Source organism: Monodon monoceros, unplaced genomic scaffold (genome assembly GCF_005190385.1).
Source record: "Monodon monoceros isolate NGI ecotype Baffin Bay Population unplaced genomic scaffold, NGI_Narwhal_1 Super_Scaffold_18, whole genome shotgun sequence".
Lineage (NCBI taxonomy): Eukaryota > Metazoa > Chordata > Mammalia > Artiodactyla > Monodontidae > Monodon > Monodon monoceros.
In genome coordinates this window covers 18,466,057-18,490,042 of record NW_021703774.1, presented here as the reverse complement: position 1 = coordinate 18,490,042, position 23,986 = coordinate 18,466,057, and the positions used below count along the sequence as shown (strand labels likewise).

Sequence of the window (23,986 nt, the reverse complement as noted above, 5' to 3'; positions counted from 1 at the left end):
GGAGTCTAGAACGTAGCTCTTTTGTTCTACGGAGAACCGAGATGAGCTGGGGAACAGTGTTAAAATTGTCCTGTGAAAAGTGGGGCACTTAACAAAAACCGTACCTGAACAGAAGGCTGCTCCACTTCCACCTGGAGATGAAGCCAGAGAAATACCACCCCTTTCTCATCAGAAAGGACTTTCTTATTCCAGTTAACACAATAATATACAGTCATCGGGTTCCTACATCTCAATGTCTTGAATACATTGTTCTATCCATAGTTTCCTCTCCTTCAGCATTTAAAAAAAATTTTTTTATTGAGATATAGTTGATTTACAATGTTGTATTAGTTTCAGGTGTACAGCAAAGTAATTCAGTTATACGCACACACATACATATATATACACATATATTCTTTTTTAGATTCTTTTCCATTATAGGTTATTACAAGATATTGAGTATGGTTCCCTGTGCTCTACAGCAGGTCCTGGTTGGTTATCTATTTTATCCCTCAGTAGATTTTGACAAGGAGTGAGAAAAAAACTATAAAAACAAGCAACGGCATGAATGTGTGTATAAGCTGAGTGTGTGCTGGCTAAAAGTGACAAGCAGTTGTGGAAAGAGGAAGAGTGGTTGCCGATGGAAGAAGTGGTGAGGGGGTTTTAAGTGGTATATTGATTCGGGACAATGAAATGCCAGAATTCTGCCCCGTCAATCACCCTTACTCCCAAGGAAACACTTGAACTGTCAGCCAGGTTTGTCATTAACGTTCTAAATCTAGAAAGTCGGGGCCAACTGAATAGTACTAGCACGTGGATTCAGTAAAGCGCTATGATGTTTCTTCCTCTTCCTGACTCCCCATAACTTCTTCCTAAACTCTAATGTTCTAGTTGGTTGTACAGAGGAAAGAGACTGGACTAATGTCAAAGTCTTCTGTACTAGCCCACTGAGTCAAAGGGAGCAGAAGAGGGAGAGACAGTGAGCTCCTTATACATATTTGGTCTTTTCACCCAGAAGAGACCTTTACCAGCAAGGATGCCAACCTCATCTGTGCTTGCTCATCCTTAGGAGAGGGGGAAAGAGGTGAGGGGGAAAGGAGAGCTGAACATTTAGATCAAGATAAGAAGTTTACCCTGAGATGGAGAGTTGTTGTAAAAAAAAAAAAAAAAAGTCAATTATTGTATGTATTGTACATCCAGACACAAGTAAGGAAAACAGAAGTTTGTGAATATATTAAATAGGCCCACACTACTATCTTAGTTCCTGATTCTAATTTTTAGTCCTATTTTTCCTTTCTCCTTTTTATATTTATTTATTTATTTATTCACTCATTCATTTATTTATTTATTTTTGGGCTGTGTTGCGTCTTCGTTTCTGTGCGAGGGCTTTCTCTAGTTGTGGCAAGCGGGGGCCACTCTTCATCACAGTGTGCGGGCCTCTTACTATCGGGGCCTCTCTTGTTGCGGAGCGCAGGCTCAGTAGTTGTGGCTCATGGGCCCAGTTGCTCCGCAGCATGTGGGATCTTCCCAGACCAGGGCTCAAACCCGTGTCCCCTGCATTAGCAGGCAGATTCTCAACCACTGCGCCACCAGGGAAGCCCTCCTTTCTCATTTTTAAACTGTGACATCATGATGTTCCTAGCATATCCAAATTTAGCAGAAGGGCTCTGAATTCACTAATGCCTTTCAAACTACTGTTTCAATTTTGCTGTCAGCTGAAAATTAAGGCCATAGTTTGCTAAGATTGTGTGTTGAATTAAAGGAGTTAAGTGTGGAGAGAAGGCTTGAGATGGGTCTTCCATGACTAAATGGCAGGGACTTCACTGTTTGGACTTTGTGACAGCCGTTCTAGTTGTTCAGAGGCCTCTATTGTTTTCTCCTTGGTTCTTGGCTTTGTTCTAGATAACTGAAGTTAGTGAACAATCCTCAATTCTGTGGACAGGTATTTACTTTCCAGTTCAGTCCTTCCTGGTTAGAGCTTAGGGTCAGGATTAGGCAAACTCCATTAGTGTTAATCAATACATATTTGCCTTAATTATTTCTTCTCTCAACTACTCTGTTCCTTCCTACCTCTTCCATTCCTTCTGCCTACTATTACCCTTTTTTGATGGTGGAAAAATCTGTTCTATTTAGAAGCAGTCAAGTGGACATGGCTTAGACAATCCCCATTCTATTTACTCTCAAAGCAGCACAGCCAGGGGCCGAACACCTATCATCCTCTCTCTACCAGCCCTGCTCACCATGCTGCCCTTGGACTCATCAGTGTCACAGGACTTCTTCACTACTTCCTTGATCTTGAGGCAGATGGGGAACAACTCTGTGGCCACGGGGAGCTTGACAAAGGCTGTGGTCAAGCTTGTTCCCCCCAGGAGAGCTCTTCCAGGCTGTCATCAAAGTCATAGTAGACTGAGCTCATAAAAAGAGGGTGACGTTTGTTTGTGTCTTTTAACACAACCTTTTTTGGCCTTTCAAGTACTTTGCTCTGATTTGGGTTTGAGGAGGGGCAGAAGGCCTTCTTTACCTTCACCGTAAACTCTGTAAAAATTCGACCTATATCTTCAACAGCAGTTTACTGGCCTATTAATGTGGAGTGTGGGTGCTGTGCTGTTGTACCCTGCAGGTGACGTTCAGCTCCAAGAGACAGTGAGGACCTTGTCTAGACTTTGTCTCGGAGACGCCAGTCATAGAGCTATACTAACAGAATCTTATAGATTAAACTCTCAGCTTTTTAATTTCTAGGATCACCATTTCACTCCTCCTTTACTTGAGACATCGTATTGGGACACCAAAATATTTTATAAAGTTATTGCTAGTACCAGTATAACAACTTAGGCTAATTTCTTAAGTTCTTCCCATGAAACAGTAGTTCAGAAAAAGAAATCTGAACATAATTAAATTCATATATAGTGATGATTTCTACCTAAAAAAATGATTGTTTAGTATTACTTCCAAACTTGACAACTTATAGTCAGTTATTCATTGCAAAATAATAGGCTGTGCCACTTTGCCAAAATTTGTCTTCGTACATGAATTGTAAGATTCTTATTTCTTATGAACTGGTACTAAGTTTATAGTACTAGAGTCTTTCCCAAGGCCTTGTACAACTCTGGGCTCAAGTTGGTGCTAAGTAAATAAAATTGTTTGAGATACCAAATCAAATAATTTCAGGGAGAAGATACTAAACATAAAATAGATTAAATTTGAAAAGATGTCCAATCTCACTATAAAGAAATCATGGAAATTAAAACAAGATGCCATTTTGCTTCTATAAGGTTGGCAAAAATTAAGAAATCTGATAATATAAAGTGCTGACAAGAATGTGAAGCAAAAGTAAATCGCATACAATGTTAGCAGAAGTAGAAATTGATGCAGCCACTTTGAAGAGCAATTTGACATTATTTAATACAGTTGAGGATATGCATGCCCTTCAACCTTATTCTACTTGGAGAGATATACTCTTCTATACATCTTCACAAAAAGATATACATAATAAGAATCATTGCAGCGTTGTCTGTAACAGCAAAACCAAAAAGCTAACTGGAAAAAAAAAGAAACACTAAAACAACAGGAACAATCTAAATATAAACTAACAGAAATGAACTAAGTGTAGTAGATGTCTATTAATAAGAAAATGGGTAAACTGTGGCTTATTTGTACAACGGCATATAATAATAGTGAAAATAAATGAACTAGACTATATAGACTAACATGACTAAAACTGTAAGACAATGCTAAATGAAAAAAGCAAGTTGCAGAAGAATACAAAGTTTAAAAATAAATAATACATAGTATTTCATGTACAGATACACATGTGAAATTAAAAAAAAAAATGGGAATAAGACCAAATTCAGAATAGTAGTTATTTCTAGGTAGAAAAATACAGGAATAGAACCAAGAAATGGCACACAGGACTTCAACTGCATCTCTTGTAAAAAAAAAAAAAGATTAGAAATGAAACCTTTTAGTCCAATAAATAAATATCATGAGAAAGCAAGTTTTTAAAATGGGAAAGATGTTTTGAAGTCTCCATCCAAAAATTAAAAATAGACTAGTGTACTGTATCAACAAACTGAACTTAGAAAAAACAGGAGTATGACTCAAAATAACTAAATGCAAATATGATTTTTAAAACAGCCAGACAGTTAGTCTAAAATTCATAGGTGATTTAAAGATTTCTAGCTTCCTCCATTTCCAAGAGAAAATTCTTCCATATTTATTTCAGAAAATATTATGTACTTTCTTGAGAATACAGAAATAGATGTACGCTTTACAGCCAAAAAAGACCAAGCAATTAAAACAGGTCTTCAGAGTCAGAGCCAGAATACAAGAATCCAAAGCAAAACGCAGGGACTTCCCTGGCAATCCGAGGTTAAGAATCCGTGCTTCCACTTCAGGGGACACAGGTTCGATCCCTGGTAGGGGAACTAAGATCCTGCATGCCACGTGATGCGGTCAAAAAAAAAAAAAGCAAAATCCAAACAGTACTACTCAAACCAAAACAAATAAAAACTAAAGTGATTGGTTATAAATAATTCTTGGTTATGAGTGCTTAATTTTAAGAAGGGCAGGGGAATTTAACACTGTTGTTGAGACAGGAAGCTTTCCCTGAAGAAATGACTCTAAGGCTGAAATGTGAGAAATGAGTAAGAATTAAGTGAAGAGGGAGTGATAAAGGATTATGCATAGGGTGGGGTGAAAAGCTGCAAAGGCCTGGTAGCTAGAATAAAGAGTAGGAATAGGAGCAGATGAAAGAAAGTCAGTGAAGTTGGAGGAGTAGGGGATGAGGAGAGTAGGGAGAAGCTGGGGAGAGCTGGTGGACCATGGGGTGGAGGAACAAAGTAGGGCCTGTACACCATGTTAATGAATTTGATTTCTAGACTACAAAAAACAGGGAAAGCCAACTAAAAGCTTAAATAGAAGGATAACATAATCAGACATATTCTGCATCCTTGATGACTTTTTAAACTCTGTGTGTGTGCACCCGTGTGTGTGTGTGTGTGCGCACGCGCACGCACGCACGCAGGGATGCAAAGTGCAGAAAGACAGGTTAGAAGGCTACTGGGGTAGTCCAAGGAGAGATAATAGTAGTGCTGCCTAGAGGATCATGACGGAAAAAGACAAAAGCAAACATTCTCAAAAGATATGTAAGAAATAAAATCAGCACAACTCAAGGTCAGACTAGATGGTGAGAAGGAAGGAGAGGGAGGGGTCAAGGATAACTCTGAGGTTTCTGACTTGCACAACTTGGGTACAGTGTCATTCACTGAGAGAGGACACTGGAAGGGCACTAGGTGGGCAATGTACCAAGCAGGTGGGGTGGAGATCATGAGTTCAGTTTTGGACATAATAAGTTTGGGTTATCTTTGAGGGATTACAAGCAAACGTAGGGGAGGTCTGAGTTGAAGATATAAATTTGTGAGTTTGCCTACCGGTGGTAATTTAAACCAGAGTTACCTCTGAGACAGCCTAGGAAGAGAATACAGAAAGAGAAGTCCTAGGACCGTGTCTTGTGAAACTCCAACACTGAGTGGCCCACAAAAAGGACAATGAGTCCACTTAAAGGAAACAGAAAAGGAGGGGCCAAAAACACAGAGGAAAACATAAGGAGAAATATAATCTTCTTTCAATAAATACTTGTTAGATTAAGAATTAATTAATGAACGCATGTACTGGGCTCCACGACGTGTAGCTTGAACCACAAGACAGTTTCCATTTCTAGTTTTACTTTTTTTTTTTTTTTTTTACTTTTTATTTCTATTAAATTAAAAAAAATCCTAAGTCACAATCATTGACTGGGGGAAGGAACAAAGCATTGGGTGATGTGTCAGAGACGTTCAGATTAATAACTGGATCCAACCTTACAAAAGCATTTCTCCAAGAAGACTATGCCCAGCTCTCAGACAAATTCTAGGCTGCTGATCTAATCACACTAAAAGGTTAGAAGACTGGAAATTTCAATTTGAGGGGTAATAACAATCGGTTCTTAATATACTCTTTGGATATGCTTGCGTTGGAAGGTATTCTTCATATTTGGATGTAACATTTGTATGTTAAATTTGCCCAATAATATGTCATTGAACCCTTTGTCCAATAACTAATGAGGGCTAAAACAGGGTTTAGAAAAGTCAGATTTTTGGTCAGTGAACTGCTTGAAATACAGTTTGGTCTTTCCAGAAAATCTGGTTATCTTATCTTCAACATTTAAACGGTTGATATTTTAGCTAGACATTAACATTATTGATATCACCTTTTAAAAGAAACTTGTTTGAACAACTTCTCCCTCAAATCCATTGTATTTCAGTGTGAAAGATATACTTCCCACCAATTCTTCGCACTGTATGCTAAAGAAACATCTTTCAATAGCCAAGATTTTATGATAGTCCCTGTTTTCAGTATTCCTTTAAAACCGAATCAAGATCAGAGGTTATGTAACTGACCACAGATGTCATGGAGAATGAAGCAATGAGTGACTGGGCATTAGGTATGATCTTATTTATTCACATAGCAGAATCATTCCTTGCAGTATATATATTAAAAAATTCAGTAATGATTCAAAGACAACTTCTGCAGTCTACAACCCAGCTCACTAAATGCTAACCCTTCTCTTTTCACTTAGGTTTTCACTGATCCACAAAAGAATTGGTCAAGACTTTTCCTTCAAATGATCCAGACACATAAAAAGAACTGTATGGAAGAAGTACTCAGCACGTAAGTGGTTTTGTGCAGCTACAAAGTGAAATATGCTATCAAGCACGCATATGTGAGAGTAACTGGTACTTCAACCTATGTCCAACAGAGAGATCTGTTAAGGGATATTGCCAAGAAGCTCCTGCTTTCTCCTTGATCAAAAATATTTCTCAATAATTATACAATTTCTTTTACAAGTTTGGTTTCTTGATAATTTGCTAAAAGAAATGTAATTTTGAATTGCTTCAATGGTTCTGTCCTCTGCTCTACCTTTAGTGACCAAATTCATCAGCATGTTAAAGACTATTTTGCAGATGTTCTGGAAAACTTAACTAGCTTACCAGAGAGGTCTCTGGGCTTTATCTGAAAACTCACTACAGTATAAATGGCTTAGGTCACCATTTGACAACGTTTTACACAACAGGTAACACACTAGACACTAGCAGTAAATGGATCATTCACTTAAGCCTAATTTCCAGATGTCGGTTACTGAAATTTTTTTACACTTGCCCTGCTTGTGCAAAATCACTGTCACAAGGATTTTCATTCTTTATAACTGGGATGCATGCAGCACTCCTCTTTATTATTTAATGAGTTGTAGTAGTCTTGTTTCTGTTTTCATTACAGGTTTTACTATTCAGCAGATCACTTCTGAACCTTTATTTTTGTGAATTTGAAATACAATGCAACACAGTAAAACAATAGAAAATGCAAATTAACAAGCAATACACAGAAGACAGATAAACTGCACCCTGGTGACTGCGATCTGAGACAAGCTAACACAAACTCTGTCATCTGTGTATAAACTAATGTGTCCAAGTTTCAAACTTGGTGGAATTTCAGAGGAAACGATAACTAATCTTACATTTCAAGTATGTGAACTAGGAATAAAATTGCTTCATCATTCTGCTTTTCCTCCAACAGTAACAGGTTGCTTAAAAGATCCCCAGGAATCACGAGTATAGTTCATAGACCCTAGCCTAAAAAACCACTAATATATGAGGTGGGAGTCATGCTCCAAAGAGGAAGAAGGAAATACAGCACGTATATCAAATAGCTCTTAAACTATGAAAACTTATTAAACTGGATTCCATTAATCTAAAATATGTAATACAAATAATAGGAGCATATTACGTAAAGAATGTTGAAGCCAAAGATGCTTAACAATTCCAAAGACCAAACTGTCTTTAAGAACTTTGTATTTTAGAAGTTTGGAACAGTTGGGGTATCAAATTTAGATTACTTTTATCTACCACTGATGTTGACAAAGGAAAGCAATATTTCCTATAAATACGTTATACACAAAAGAGAGTAAAGGAGGGGAACCAGCTTAAATTCAGACCAAGTCCAGAACAAGATTTAACCGAACACTTTTGGGTTGAGATGAGATTAAAATGAATCCTTACTGTAAATGTATGTGCTGCCATTATCTGCCTTTTAACAAGCACACCTAAGACATGGAGAGCCATTTTGCTATTTTTTACCTATAGGGCTTGACTGTCAATGCTAAGGAAAAAAAAATGATTACTTTTAATTCCGTTTTCTACATTTTCATTTTTTAGATATGACTGACTGGGAGATGCTCCCAGCATTCAATGCGTAAGGCCAAATGTTGAACGTTCTACAATGCACGAAAACTAAGCAAGCCTCGATCTGTTTTTTTCCAAACCTTTCAACAAAAAGCGAATCTATGAACACAAATAAAAATTATTTTGAAAACAACAAAATACACACAGTGTATTGGCTACATTTAGCAAATTTCAATCTTTCCTTTGCTTTTATTTTTACAGATTAAAGAAAACAAAATTGCCACCATTTTTTATATGCCTGTTTGGAAAAGCAACAATTTATCAGCAAGATTAGCAGAATTTATAATAGAAATTACATCAACAAGTATATTTTTTATCTGAATAACAGTCCACCTTCATGTCTGCATGTCCACATGTTTCAATAAGCGTGACTTTGGTTCTACAACCTTCTCTGGTCCCCCCTGAGAAAGACAGAGTGGGGGTCACATTACTGTGCCTCCAACAAGCACAACAGGCCTGGACTAGTTCTAAATGTCACTTAAAACCACTTAATTTACCAGAGTAACCCACAGATTAACCTAGGAAAAGTGACAAGGCTAGGTGGGCCATGGACTGGGCCACTGGGCTGGTATGCAGTCTGCACTGTAAAAGGATTCCCAGGAGAAGGGCAGGCAAAAATTTGCCCCACTGTGGCTCTAGTCCAGGAAAACACAGCATCTTTGGATAACTCGTCTGCCCAGGGAGGATGCCTTTTTATAACGCATACCACTAAATCATGATTTAGAAAGATGAAAGATGGGCGCTGGAAGTTTCTCCAAAAAAACATCCAATAAAGTATTATTACCTCACACTCAGAGAGAAAAAAAATCCAGCAAATCTTTCATGTTCTCACAGGTGAGAAATACTAATGCTATGAAAAATTATATTGGTTGTCAAATTTAAAAGGAATCTCAGTAAGTACAAAGACAGATCTCTAAGTAGAAATATATAAAATAAACTGAGTTATCTGGCACTGAGACAAGTGGAAAGCCTTGATATCACAGACCCAAATTTTTAATTTAATATTAAAATCACAGCAGGTGCAGTTAAACATACTATACTAAAATTTTCTTATAAAATTCTGTTTTAGAAATCCAGAGTTATTTACATCACACTTACATATGTGACCACGATCCCATTATATTCTAATAAAAATCATAATGTACTTTATATATATATTATATATAAGTATTATATAGTGAGCTATATACAAACATATATGACATAAATGTTAAAATATTTGCTTCATTTTTAAAGTACTAGTATGTGCATCTGAGAAAATTTTCCCACATAAATAACTAATGAAGCAACATGAAACAGCTTTACCAGGTCAATCCCCATCCTAACTGCTTTTTTTGGTCCCTCTCCTGCTTTATATTTTCACCTTTTGAAGAAACGGTCGTATCTTTTATTGTAAGTTCGTTGAAAGACTAATTCTTGTGGAAGAAGGAAGAAAAGCGAGTGAAGCAATAAAAGGAAACCCACCTATGGACAACAGTATCTCATGAGTTGATTTTTAACGAAGCAGAGTCCTTACTACTTCAAAATATTTGATATGAAAAATTTTATTCTACTGAATTAAAGACCTAAGTTCCTCTGACACGGCACATGCATTTGAGTAGCAGATATTTTTCAAACACTTGATAAACATTTTTTAAATATTATTAAATGTAAATATTATGTTTTATATCAAATCTTTTCTTCATATATTGAGGAAATGTAGTATTGTACCTAACAGTAAGTTTAGAATAACTGAATTTACAGAGTATCATATATTAATAAACTCGTATCCTAATTACTTACTATTAAAATAATTAAATACCTTTTGTAGACTGGTAGGATTTAGCTGAGTTTTGTCTATTATTTTCACAGCAACCTAAAAAAAAGAGAATCATTAAAATATCTTTGAGAATACATATCTTAATGAATAAAATTTATAAGGAAAACATCTTTTGTTTCGTCCCTAACTAGATATAATTTAGCTGTATTTGGTGTTCACATAATTTGATGGTAAAGTTTTGATAATTAGGCAGCCTTAGAATATATTCTATTGACCCAAGTCTTTAACCTATTTGATTCTGAGTCAGTGAAATTACACCTTTGTTAAAGTCATTCCAGGTTTCCCCTTTTAAAGTAAAAGTCATCTGTATCTTCATCTTTTACTCATGATCTTGATAAGTTACAATTATCAGAGGGGAGAGGCTTATAAACTTTTAGTAAATTAAGTATTATGTGGGTAGAGAGACTGGACACCCTAACTTCCTTACAGCAAACTGACAGAACGGATTTAAATGTCCTCTAAGTCTCTGTCTAATACAGCCTGTGTCCCAACAGCTCCTGGGGTCAAAATGGACAGAGAGGACTAAATTTAACCATATGTGACAATAATATTATGTATAGAACAAAATGGAAACTTAACAAAAACATTTTATGACAGATTTTTCATAATGTCCTAACTGGATCCAGTAAACATTATATAATATAGAGTGTTAGATGTTTAACTATTTTTAGTCTTTATTATATGTTATTAAATATATTAATTATTATTTTAAAAACAAATTTTGCTATATAAATACATCTGATTTGAAACACATGGGATTTTAGAAACCCGATTCTCTTATTATCTGAGAAAAACATCTGTATAACACTTGCTCAATGTGGTTTCTAAATAGATAAAAATTAGTGGGTGACTTTCTACACATTTATACCTAATTTACCTCAAGCAGTAATTTAAAAAAAAATTTTATTGAGGTAACAGTGGTTTATAACACTATATAAGTTTCACATGTGCAACCTCATTTTCTGCTCCTGTATTCACTGCAGCGTAAGCAGTAATTAAGAAGAAGTTATCCTAGCCCTGTTCATGGGGTCAGGTAAAAATGAGAAAATTTTACAGAAGCCATATAATGAAAGACAGAAGTCTGAGAAGACCTCATCTGCAGCACATCTGATTTATGAGATGCTAATACATACGGACAATTCTTCTGTGCCATGTATAGATAACTCTATCTACATACATTCCATTCACACATATCCCAGTGTTTACCATATTGCAACTGGTACTTATTCCCAGAATCAGCTGTAGGAAAGCTTTTGTAACTAGACTCTGCAGAGGTCTAAGTAAATATTAAAAGGAATCATGAAAACTTACCTCTCTACTAGTTAGAACATGTCTTGCCAATTTCACTTTGGCAAAATTTCCCTTCCCTATTGTTTTTTGTAAACGGTAATTTCCAATGTGAGGCTGTTCGTCTGCTGCTGACGTAATGGAGTTTCTACACCGAGGGATGTTCTGTCTGCTACTCGATTTGGTCGGCTGGATATGGGGTTCAGTATATCCATCCACAGAGGTATGCTGAGAAAAAGGTTACAAGGTTTCACGGTTAATTAAACTACATTATAAAAGGATAGTTTAAAAAACTACAAACAATTTTCATCAGTAATTCATCTCCAATGAAAATAGGTTGTACTGCACGATTTTAAAACATTTTGAGCATTCTGTTCATAATTTCTACTTGACTTTAGCTCCCTTTGCCAGTGGGAATATAACCATTTAAAATGAAATGTTCTGCATAGCTTTAGGTATATGCTTTTGATTTAAAACAAATACAACTGGTTAGATAGCCAGGAGCCCCAAAGACCATTACTCCTGAAAGGGTGTTACCCCTGTGGGTTGAGAGGACAACACAATCCAAGATTGCTTCATTAAAATGGCAGAACGTCTTCAATGCCAAGGCAAACAACCTCCTGAGTATGGCTCTGTTTCTCTAAACCAGCCCAAGTACTTGTCGGGTTCACTCTTTCATTTGCTGGGCATATAACTTGGCCAGTTGACCTAGCAGCTTCCCACTGTAGGTACACCTCTAATCAATTCCTGCCCAGTCCCCTCACCGCCTCACCATGTCCAAGCAGGAGCTATCTACAGCCCCGCCTGAATCCATTACCTAACATCCACTGCATTCCTCTTCAGTGCCCTTCTCAAGGCAGAGATGTCACTTTGTCTCCTAGTCTCACGCTAGCCCACAATCGCATTGAGTAGCTGACTCTGTTCCCCTGCAGGCTCAGCACCTCAAGTCCCAGGTAAAGCTGCCTAAGGAATCCTGCTTCCCAAGCTCTGATTGTTCCTGCTCTTGTCTAGTTTTGTCTGCATTCTGACATAAATAAAATTTCTCGCTCTTTTTGTGAAAACATAGAATGTAACATCTTTATCTAACTGGCATCTTAACAATAGATGAAGATGAGTAGAACAAATTAGCAAAAGAAGGGGATAATTTTTATTTGCAAAGTAACTAATTCAGACATACATTGTCCCACCTACACCACCAAAAGCTTGTCTAAAAAATTCTGATCAGAAATTTCTTAAAGGCAACTTCGAAGACGACTCCATTTACGAACCTCACACAAAGCATGACTCACGGTCGTTTCTCTACTTGTTATTACTTTCTGATTTTTTAAAAAACTCAGCTCAGGGTTAAAGGATTTTCTGTGTTTTACACACACTTGCAGCCTGCAGCCTCAGTCTGAGTTAGTGTCCTTCTGGTGTATTTCCACAGAAAACTGTACTTCCATGGATCTCAGCGTCCATTCCACTGCACTGTCATTAACACATTCACTTCTTTGTCCCAGCCACCCTACCACAAGCAATCTGAGGGCAGGGACGTTTTCTTTTTACCTTTATATACTCACCACATTGCAGAGTGCCAGATACATAGGAAAGATTCAATAAATCAATAGTTCTCAAAGTATTGTCCCTGGACCACTACCATCAGCATCCTCTGGGAACATGTTACAAATGCAAATTCTCTGACCCTATTCCACACCGACTGAATAAGAAACTCTGGCAGTGGAATCCAGCAATCAGTGTTTGAACAAGTCCTCCAGGTGATTCTGATGCAGGCCAAAGTTTGAAAACTACTGCAGTAAATAATGCAAGAAGGTGGTAAATACAAAGTTATTCATTGGCTCTCAGAGACTTTCCTATTATCCGGGCATAAACAAGAGATTTTAACTATAATCAATTTCTAACAGTTAACAGATTGCTATAATATTTCCTACAAAAAATACTTCTCTACCTGCACTTGTTCTGTAAGGACTGTGGATTTGTCTAACACTCAAAATTTAATCTCCTTCTCAACAAACTTTCTATGCCTTTTCATAAAGCAGAGTTGATTACCCCTCTCTTCTGTTGCTATCTTTATATCTAGTAAAAACTTCTGTTACTGAACTATCACACCACCTTTTAAGTCCTGTCCATGGTCTGTTTTCGCTGTTAGACCTAAAGCTCCTTAAACCCCAGAAGTTAATATGGTGTTAGGCACAAAAAAGACACTAAATACATACTAGTTAAGTTGAAGAAATTTAGGGTCCTTGTGCCCTGACACCTATGCTCAGAATGACTTCTGAGGAATGATGATTCCTTGCTGTCCAGGTCTTTGATGCGTATAAGAGCAGGATGAGTTAAAATATTTGAGTTGTAACCCAGCTCCCAATGCTGGTTGCAGAGTATATCCTCAAATAAACCAAACTATGACAGACTGAATTATTAGCTCCAAATTTTTGCAACCTTTGCCAGGTAACTTTCCAATGTTCTCCCACTGAGGACAGGGTATGGTTCTCACTCTTTGGGCATCCAGTCATGTGATTTGCTTTGGCCAACAGAATGAGTTCAGAGTGGGGCTTCCCTGGTGGCGCAGTGGTTGAGGGTCCGCCTGCCGATGCAGGGGACACAGGTTCGTGCCCCGATCTGGAAAGATCCCACGTGCCATGGAGTGGCTGGGCCCGTGAGCCATGGCCACTGAGCCTGCGTGTCCGGAGCCTGTGCTCCGCAACGCGAGAGGCCACAACAGTGAGAGGCCCGCGTACCGCAAAAAAAAAAAAAAAAAAAAAAAAAAAAAAATATATATATATATATATATGATCTCCTAACTTTCAACATTAAGCATGACCATTTTAAGAGCCAATCAACTTACAAAGAATGCATTTATATGAGTCTTAAATTAGAAATTAAAATAGAATATATAGCACATGTTTTATATTATATAATTCTAATTATAAAACACCCACCCAAACAAATATTCCTCCCCTCAAACCCTCATCTTTCCTTTGGACTGCCACGGCACCACTCAGAAGCAGAATCTTTCCTTGAAGAAACTTTGTGAAGGGTAATTTGGGATAACTGATCTCACCCCTTCCTGATCAATAGATTCTTTCTCAAATAGGAAACCTGGAAAAAATGTTTAATTTTTAAATGTTTAATGTTCATGGGCTGAATTTATAGTGTTAATAAGAACTATCTCAGCCCTAAGGCTGACAGATATAAGACATTATGTGAGCTCAATTATATAATATCTGTAAGTTTTAGTCTGCATCTTTAGCTGAAAATACAAATTCAGATCTTGTATTTTCTTTCTTCAAGTTGTCCACTCAATCCAGTAGACACTGAACTTCATTTTTCTGCAGCAGTGGCAACATGACCCTAAAGCTGGCCCTGAATACATAGCATATTCAAAGTAATTACAGGTAATGGTTTCATTAGTTCTTCAAAGCTGCATCCCATGGATTACCAGACTTCAGTTCCTGAATAATAGTAGAATTTTCCCTGCCTTCAATACCAACTGAAATGAAATAGCTACTCACTAGCCCTGCATCCTTGGGCAAGTTGTTTAACCTTTATGTGCCTGTTTCCTAATCTGTAAGAGGCAGCTAATAATAAAGCTCACCTCATAGTCATTCTGAGGATCAGATAAAATAATTTCTGTAAAGGTGTAAATAGTATGTAATAAGAACCATGTAAGTGTTTGTTAATTAAAACTACACTAAACAAATAAACAAAAATACCCCATTTCCTAGACCAGAACACTCATCCCAAATTTCTGCTATTTCTCTGAGTGTTTGCTGCCTGCAACCACTCCTGGTACGAATATCAGTCAGGTTTCTTGTCTGCAAGCAACAGAAAACAACTCAGGCTAAGTCAAATAGAAAAGAAAGTTTTGGAAGTCTACTCGTAGACGGAAAAAATCCTGAAGCATGAAACTTATATTATAGTGAAAGAAAACAAGACTATGCAAATAGCCAAAATAAAATAACTATACTTGGTAATAGGGGGCAAAAAGGAAATAAAATGAGATGATGTGACAGGAATGACTATGGAAGGAGTTGGGGTGAGTGATACCTAAGATAGAGTACATGGAATAAATGATGTTTGAGCTGGACCTGAAAGATGAAAAGGAGCTAGATAAACAGGGGAAGAGCAATCCAGACAGTGAAATGAATAAATAGAAAAATCCCAAGGTGAGATCATACTTTGTAAATTCAAAGAAGCAACGTACCTAATAAAATGGTACATTATATGGGACATCCTTTCAAAGGGCTACATCTTGAAAATTCAGATGTCCAACTGAATACTATTGGAATTCAAACTGTTTAAGTTACAGATATAAAGCCCTGTACATTTGACCATACAGAGTCAGATTTAAAAGGCAAGAGCAGGTGCAGCTTGCTTACTAATAGGTAATGAATGAATAAGTGAATGCATGAATGAATCAAATAACAAATAAATGATAAAAAAAGAAACCATTAAAGATAAGCCACATCTCTATCTCACAACCTAATTTCTTTCTAGGTAGTTCTTCTCTTTTGCCTGAATCAAACAATTGTTTAGATCAAAGGAAAATCTAGCTGGGACTAGGATTTCCATTTTCATAATTTTTTGCTAAATGAGAATGGCAATACCCTAGTTATCCAGAGGGAAAATGGTAAAAAAAAAAAAAAGCTATCAATTACTGAAGGGTTACTGTGTGCTAAGAGCTGTATTAGATGTTTTACATGCATTACCTCTTCTAATCTTCACAACGGCTCTGTCAAGAAGCATACCATGATGACCTGTTTTATTTATTTATTTAATTTATTTATTTTTGGCTGCGTTGGGTCTTTGTTGCTGCACGCAGGCTTTTCTCTAGTTGTGGCGAGCGGGGGCTACTCTTCGTTGTGGTGCGTCGGCTTCTCATTGCGGTGGCTTCTCTTGTTGCGGAGCACGGGCCCTAGGCGCGCGGGCTTCAGTAGTTGTGGCACGTGGGCTCAGTTGCTCCATGGCATGTGGGATCTTCCTGGACCAGGGATCGAACCCTTGTCCCCTGCATTGGCAGGCGGATTTCTAACCACTGTGCCACCAGGGAAGTCCCTGATGACCTGTTTTAGAGATAGGGAAAATAGTGGCTCAGAGAGGTTATGTACCATTAGACCCTGACCCTTCTAGTTAATGCCAGGTTCTACATAAATATCAATTAAAGTGCATATATGTGTATGTTGGGGTGGGTTGTGATCCTTATGGAGCTTCTACCTTCATGTGCTTTTCTCTGGATAAAAAATTTCAAAAGCAAAAGCAAACAAAAAAGTACTGGACATATTTTATGCTATTCCTAACATTGCTAGTGTAATGGTCATCTATAAAGTTACCAACTCCCAGGAGTAATATTGACCACACTAGTCACATATCAAAAAGAAAACTGGCATTCATTTCATTTAAACTACATAGTGAGTAGAGTTAGCCAAATAGCTGGAATTCTGAGGAAATAGAGATGGTTGTCCTATTTTTGAAAAATGAGATGGTTTATGCTCTAAGTGCAAGTAAAAGGAAAACTTTTTTTTTTTTTTTTTTTTTTGTGGTATGCGGGCCCCTCACTGTTGTGGTGTCTCCCGTTGCGGAGCACAGGCTCCGGATGCGCAGGCTCAGCGGCCATGGCTCATGGGCCCAGCTGCTCCGCGGCATGTGGGATCTTCCCGGACCGGGGCACGAACCCGTGTCCCCAGCATCGGCAGGCGGACTCTCAACCACTGCGCCACCAGGGAAGCCCAAAGGAAAACTTTTTATTTTGGGTGCAGCTTTTTAATTGACTAAACTTTTCTGACTTTGTTGTTAAAACCGGAAAGTAGCCTGGAGATTACAAAGTTCAGGGCAAACTGAATGTGGCTTACAAAATCAAAGCAAAACAGGCACCTTTGAAGTCAATCAGCATCTAAACTTCCACAATTTTGCTCACTGTATTCATGCCATAGGTAAATATACCTTGAAATTAGGTCCCAATTTTAATTGCTAAACTCAGATCCTCCCACAAGGATGTATTACACTTAGGTGTTTTCCTAGGCAAGGAAGATATTTTTCCACATGTTCCCTCACCTGCTTGGATAAGGTTTATTTCTTTTTATTATTTTCACTATCCATCAATGATTGTCAAATCAGATATTAAAAAGGACAAGTACTACCTCTCCCCAGACACAGAATTAGCGACAAGTGAGTAGGAAGCACTCTCCCACAGGGCACTCACAATGGAGTTTGGGAATGCTGAGTCAACAGAAAGTCAACAAAGGAACTCCAAAGCCTCTGGCTTCATCTTATTTTTTGAACTATATCTCCCATCTCACTACTCAGTGATTCGTTTACTCACTCATTCAATCAACAAAAATTTACTTTGACCTACTATATGCGTATCCTACAGTGCCAGAGAATTGAGAGAAATCTAAATATAAAAAGTCCCGGTCCTCATAAAGTTTACATTTTAGCAGAGGGAGAGGTAAAAGGAAGAGAGAAGGGTAATACGTATGCAAACCAATAAAGAGATAAAATGCCAACCAGTGGTTCATGGTATAAAAAGAGAAACCAGGGAGGGTAAGGAACTGGAAAGTAAGGGTGGTCATGGGTGGTCTCTGATGAGACGACATTTAAGAAGAGGCCTGAATGAAATGAACGAGTCTAGAAATCAACAGAGGTCTGGGCTGGAGATATTAATTTGCAAGTAATTCCTTGCAAAAATAAGCACTTCACATTCACCTTTCCCTTTGAAACATCTAAGTTGAAAAATAAAATTACATTTATATGTTGTCTCTTCCCATGTGTGTGTGTACACATAAACACACTCCCCCAAATTCTACTCATCTTGATCCCTTGAACATTTTTTTCAAGTTGAGGATAGGTATTTTCCAACCATGAAGAAGGAGCAAACATGTACCAGAGGATAAGAAAACCTATTAATTTTCAAAATGGATTTAGATTTTCTCCTTTGTGAATGTCCTCTGGCCACACTTGAAAAGGCGATACTGACTGAGGGGGATACTAAAAAGAGAAAGAAAACAAACTCTCTCCAAATTATTGAACAGTGAATAAATATGGTTCATTATTCTCAGCTATGGTTAGCATCATGGTTTTATTTTTATAAAACCATATCAATTTATTAAAGCTTACTCTAATATCAAAGTAAATCATGATCTTTTATAACAGCCACTGAATCTACTGGGTGACTGAATATTCAAATGTTCCTGATTAGTCATATCATGTATTAGACCTGAAGTTAGGGATGCCACAGCTCACTTCCCAGGACTCTAGAACATGCTGCTTTTGCACACCACAACTATTCTTTGGTCAGCTGATAGCACCATTACAGGCCATGACAATTTAGAAACAATAACCAAATTTCTATTTCTCAAAGTCATTTTTTAAAAAGTAGGGAAATTATGCTTCCAATAATGGATGAATAGTTTGTATCTGACTAACCTATCAGCAGATAAAAATACAATGTCTAGACAAAATATTAAAAACAATTGTTTCGTGGCCTGGAAGAGCCACAAAAAGCAGGCAAAAACTGAAGGGAGACTGATCTTTGTAAAAAGGGAACCAAATAGTGTGAAATTTTTAGTTTTACAGTTTCTACCTGGGGGCAAACTCTGGTCCACCTATTCCTAGTGACTGAAATTTAAGCACAAAGCAACAGTCTTACTGGCTAAAGGAGTCAGAGGATGGAGCTGGGGGCTAAAAAAAATTAACTGGAGAGTGTAAAAGGAAACTGGCAAAAATAAAGTCACAAAGAATAAAACTCTGAAATCTTTATATAAACTACAGTTTCTTTATTGAGCCCTAAACCAAATGTGAGCAAGAGAAACTCCAAGGAACATGTCAGAAGGAGACAGCTAGAAAGTTAAGGAAATAACAAAGATTTGGCTGTTGCCCACCGTAGGGAAGGGAAGGCTAAATTTGAAGTCTGAGTTAAGCCAAATTAACTTCCTGCCAAATCAACACTTTTTAGAGGAAGATAACTAAATCCGGAGTCTCTGTATAGTATCATCAACAATGTCCAGTGTATAACCAAAACTTACTAGATACGCGATGGAACAGAAGAATGAGACTGTCAAGAGAAACAGCAGTCAATAGAAATACACACCAAGATGTTCTAGAAGTTGGACAACAGGCAAGAACTTTAAAGCAGTTATGATACATACGTTTCTACATACATACATACGTTTCTAAAAGTAAAGGAAAATATGATTGGAAAATTCAAACAGATGGAAAATATCAGCAGAGAAATGGAAACTATAGTAAAGAAGCAAATAGAAATTCTAGAACTGAAAGTACAATACCTAAAAAGAACAATTCACTGGAAAGACTTACAGTAGACTGCAAAGGAGAAAGGGTCAGTGAACTTGAAGACAAATGAATAAAAATTAGCCAGTCTGAAGAACTGAGAAGAATAATTAGCCAATCTAAAGAACTGAGAAGATTAAACAAAAATGAAGCGAGTGCCCCTATGATCTCTGGGTCAATATCACACAGACTAAAACATTTGTAAATGGGGTATTAGAGAAAGAATACGAAGGAAATGAGGGAGAAAAACTTACTTGATGTAATAATGGTCATATAATTCACCCAAACTGTGAACTCCAAGCCAGATAAATTCAAAGAAAACCAAAAGTAGGTACATTACAGTCAAACTGCTAAAAACCATGTATAGAGGGGGAAAAAAATCCGTAAAAGGAGTCAGGGAAAAACAGCACAATACATACAAAGGAATGACAATACAAATGATAGTTCACTTCTTATTAGAAAAACTGGTGCTCAGGTGACAATGGAAGTTTTTAGATGTGCTGCAGAAAAAACAAATGCAACTCCATATCCTTTACCCAGTGAAAATATTCTTTAAAAAAAAGAAGGCAACTATTGTAAATCAACTATACTTCAATAAAAAATGTAATAAAATAAAGACAAAATAAAGACATTTTTAGATGAACAAGAACTGAAAGAATTTGCTGCCAGAAGACATATGCTATACAAAATGCTAAGGATAATTTTTCCAGCCAAAGGGAAGTGACCATAGATGGTACGCTGAATCTACAGAAAGGAAAAAAGAGCTCTGGAAATGATAAATATGTGGGTGAATATAAAACAGCATGCATTTTTTCATCTCTTAATTTCTTTAAAAGACATATGACTATTTAAAGCAAAAAAGTATAACACCATACTGTGAATTTTATAACATAAGCAGATGTAATATATGTGAAAACAAAAGCACAAAGGTCAGGGGAATTAAAAGATTCTTATAAGATTCTAACATTTTATCTGAACTGGTACAATACTACCCTATGTAGACTGCAAAAATATATGGGTGCGTTCGGTAATCTCTAGAGCAACCACTGGGGGAAAATGCACTGGAAAAGATACAGAGGCATTGGTAAGTCAACAGAGGAATTAAAATAGAATACTAGAAAATATCTGATTAACTCAAAAGTAGACAAGAAAGAAAAAAAGAGAGGAACACCACCAACGAAAACAAGAACAGATGTAACAAAAAAAACAAAAGAGCAAAATTAAAGACATCAAATATCAAAAATTATATTTAATGTAAATAAAAATTTCAATTCAAAGAAAGGATTAAGTGAATTTTTAAATTAAAAGACATACTTTAAGTATGAATATACAGATAGATTGAAAGTAAAATTATGGAAAAGACATACTAATGCAAACAGTAAGCAAAAGAGAGCTAGAAAAGCTATAATAATATCAGACAAAATAGACTTCAATACAAGGAGTACTAACAAAATAAAGACACACATTTCATAACGATACAAGGGTCAATTCATTAGGAAGCTATAACAATCCTAAATATGTATGTGCCTAATAACCGAGTTTCAGTAAACAAAAACAGAAAAGGGAAAAAATACACAAATCCACAACTACGACTGGAGATTTTAACAACACTCTCAATAGTTTAAAGAATTTCACTCAAAACACAGTAAGGGTAAGGAAGATCTGAACACACTACTAATTTAAGGTGGGTTACAGATTTCTTGAAGCACACAGTTCACAGACTCCATGTCAAGAACCCTTTTCCAGATCTTTAAAGCTCTACATATCAAATTAATTACCTTACTGGAAAACTGCACACAGATACTGACAACTCTGGCTTGTCAAAGAACAACTTAAAGAATATCTACATGTTGTACAAACGCATGACTGAAATGAAAATATCATTAATAATGATTAATGCCTATTTCATAAGGAACCCGGCAATAAATGAGTTTAATTGTCAGAAAAATTCTCTCAAATGGTATACTTCCTTTATTATGATATCATACGATAAAGCCTCCTTCATTCCCCAATTTCAGTGTTCAAGGTGAAATTTCTTTTTAAATAGTGCAGTGGTGAGTTGCACTTCAGTGAAAATAGTAGTTTTATGAGTGTCAAAAACTTACACAGCAGAAAAAAGAATACTTGCTGAAAACGGAAGCCCTGTGGATTCTCTTCCCTGTGTTCTTACAGCACTTGATGGGCATACCTCATTAGCGAGACTCATCAGAAAAAAAGGTAGAAATTTCAAATCAACAGAATTAGAAAAGAAAAAGGAGAAGTAACAAATGACACTGCAGAAATACAAAGGATCATGAGAGATTACTACAAGCAACTATATGCCAATAAAATGGACAACCTGGAAGAAATGGAAAAATTCTTAGAAAAGTACAACCTTCCAAGAATGAACCAGGAAGAAATAGAAAATATAAACAGACCAATCACAAGCACTGAAATTGAGACTGATTAAAAATCTTCCAACAAACAAAAGCCCAGGACCAGATGGCTTCACAGGTGAATACTATCAAACATTTAGAGAAGAGCTAACACCTATCATTCTCAAACTCTTCCAAAATATAGCAGAGGGAAGAACACTCCCAAATTCATTCTACGAGGCCACCATCACTCTGATCCCAAACCAGACAAAGATGTCACAAAGAAAGGAAACTACAGGCCAATATCACTGTTGAACATAGAAGCAAAAATCCTCAACAAAATACTAGCAAACAGAATCCAACAGCACATTAAAAGGATCTTATACCACGATCAAGTGAGGTTTATCCCAGGAACGCATGGATTCTTCAATATACGCAAATCAATCAATGTGATAAACCATATTAACAAATTGAAGGAGAAAAACCATATGATCCTCTCAATAGATGCAGAGAAAGCTTTTGACAAAATTCAATACCCATTTATGATAAAAACCCTGCAGAAAGTAGGCATAGAGGGAACTTACCTCAACATAATAAAGGCCATATATGACAAACCCACAGCCAACATTGTTCTCAATGGTGAAAAACTGAAACCATTTCCACTAAGATCAGTAACAAGACAAGGCTGTCCACTCTCAACACTATTATTCATAATATTTTTGGAAGTTTTAGCCACAGCAGTCAGAGAAGAAAAACAAATAAAAGGAATCCAAATCAGAAAATAAGAAGTAAAACTGTCACTGTTTGTAGATGACCTGATAGTATACATAGAGAATCCTAAAGATGCTACCAGAAAACTACTAGAGCTAATCAATGAATTTGTTTCAGTAGCAGGATACAAAAGTAACACACAGAAATCTCTTGCATTCCTGTACACTAATGATGAAAAATCTGAAAGAGAAATTACGGAAACACTCTCATTTACCATTGCAACAAAAAGAATAAAATACCTAGGAATAAACCTACTTAAGGAGACAAAAGACCTGTATGCAAAAAACTATAAGACACTGATGAAAGAAATTAAAGATGATACCAACAGATGGAGAGATATACCATGTTCTTGGATTGGAAGAATCAACGTCGTGTAAATGACTGTACTACCCAAAGCAATCTACAGATTCAATGCAATCCCTATCAAACTACCAACAGCATTTTTCACAGAACTAGAACAAAAATTTGCACAATTTGTATGCAAATACAAAAGACCCCAAATAGCCAAAACAATCTTGAGAAAGAAAAATGGAGCTGGAGTCATCAGGCTCATGGATTTCAGACTATACTACAAAGCTACAGTAATCAAGACAGTATGGTACTGGCACAAAAACAGAAATACAGATCAATGGAACAGGACAGAAAGCCCAGAAATAAACCCACGCACATAAGGTCACCTTATCTTTGAAAAAGGAGACAAGAGTATACAGTAAAGGAAAGACAGCCTCTTCAATAAGTGGTGCTGGGAAAACTGGACAGCTGCATGTAAAAGAATGAAATTAGAACACTTCCTAACACCATACACAAAAATAAACTCAGAATGGATTGAAGACCTAAATGTAAGGTCAGACACCATCAAACTCTTAGAGGAAAACATAGGCAGAACACTCTGTGACATACATCACAGCAATATCCTTTTTGACCCACCTCCTAGAGAAATGGAAATAAAAACAGAAATAAACAAATGGGACCTAATGAAACTTAAAAGCTTTTGCACAGCAAAGGAAACCATAAACAAGACGAAAAGGCAACCTTCAGAATGGGAGAAAATATTTGCAAATGAAGCAATTGGCAAAGGATTAATCTCCAAAATATACAAGCAGCTCGTGCCGCTCAATATCAAAAAAACAAATAACCCAATCCAAAAATGGGCAGAAGACCTAAATAGACATTTCTCCAAAGAAGATATACAGATTGCCAACAAACACATGAAAGGA

The 23,986-nt window shown here is 36.7% G+C and overlaps 1 protein-coding gene across 2 annotated transcripts in view; it reads right to left on the bottom strand.

Annotated features, from left to right (window-relative positions):
* The window catches only part of MARK1 (microtubule affinity regulating kinase 1), a 143,894-nt gene that overhangs the window by 54,093 nt on the left and 65,815 nt on the right, over positions 1 to 23,986 (bottom strand). For both annotated transcript variants that reach the window (XM_029230382.1, XM_029230383.1), the window contains exons 2-3: positions 11,386 to 11,589; positions 10,057 to 10,110 (exon numbers count right to left, since the gene is read on the bottom strand). In XM_029230382.1, coding sequence (XP_029086215.1) covers positions 10,057 to 10,110; positions 11,386 to 11,589 — 258 coding nt within the window. The remainder of the gene's footprint in view (positions 1 to 10,056; positions 10,111 to 11,385; positions 11,590 to 23,986) is intronic.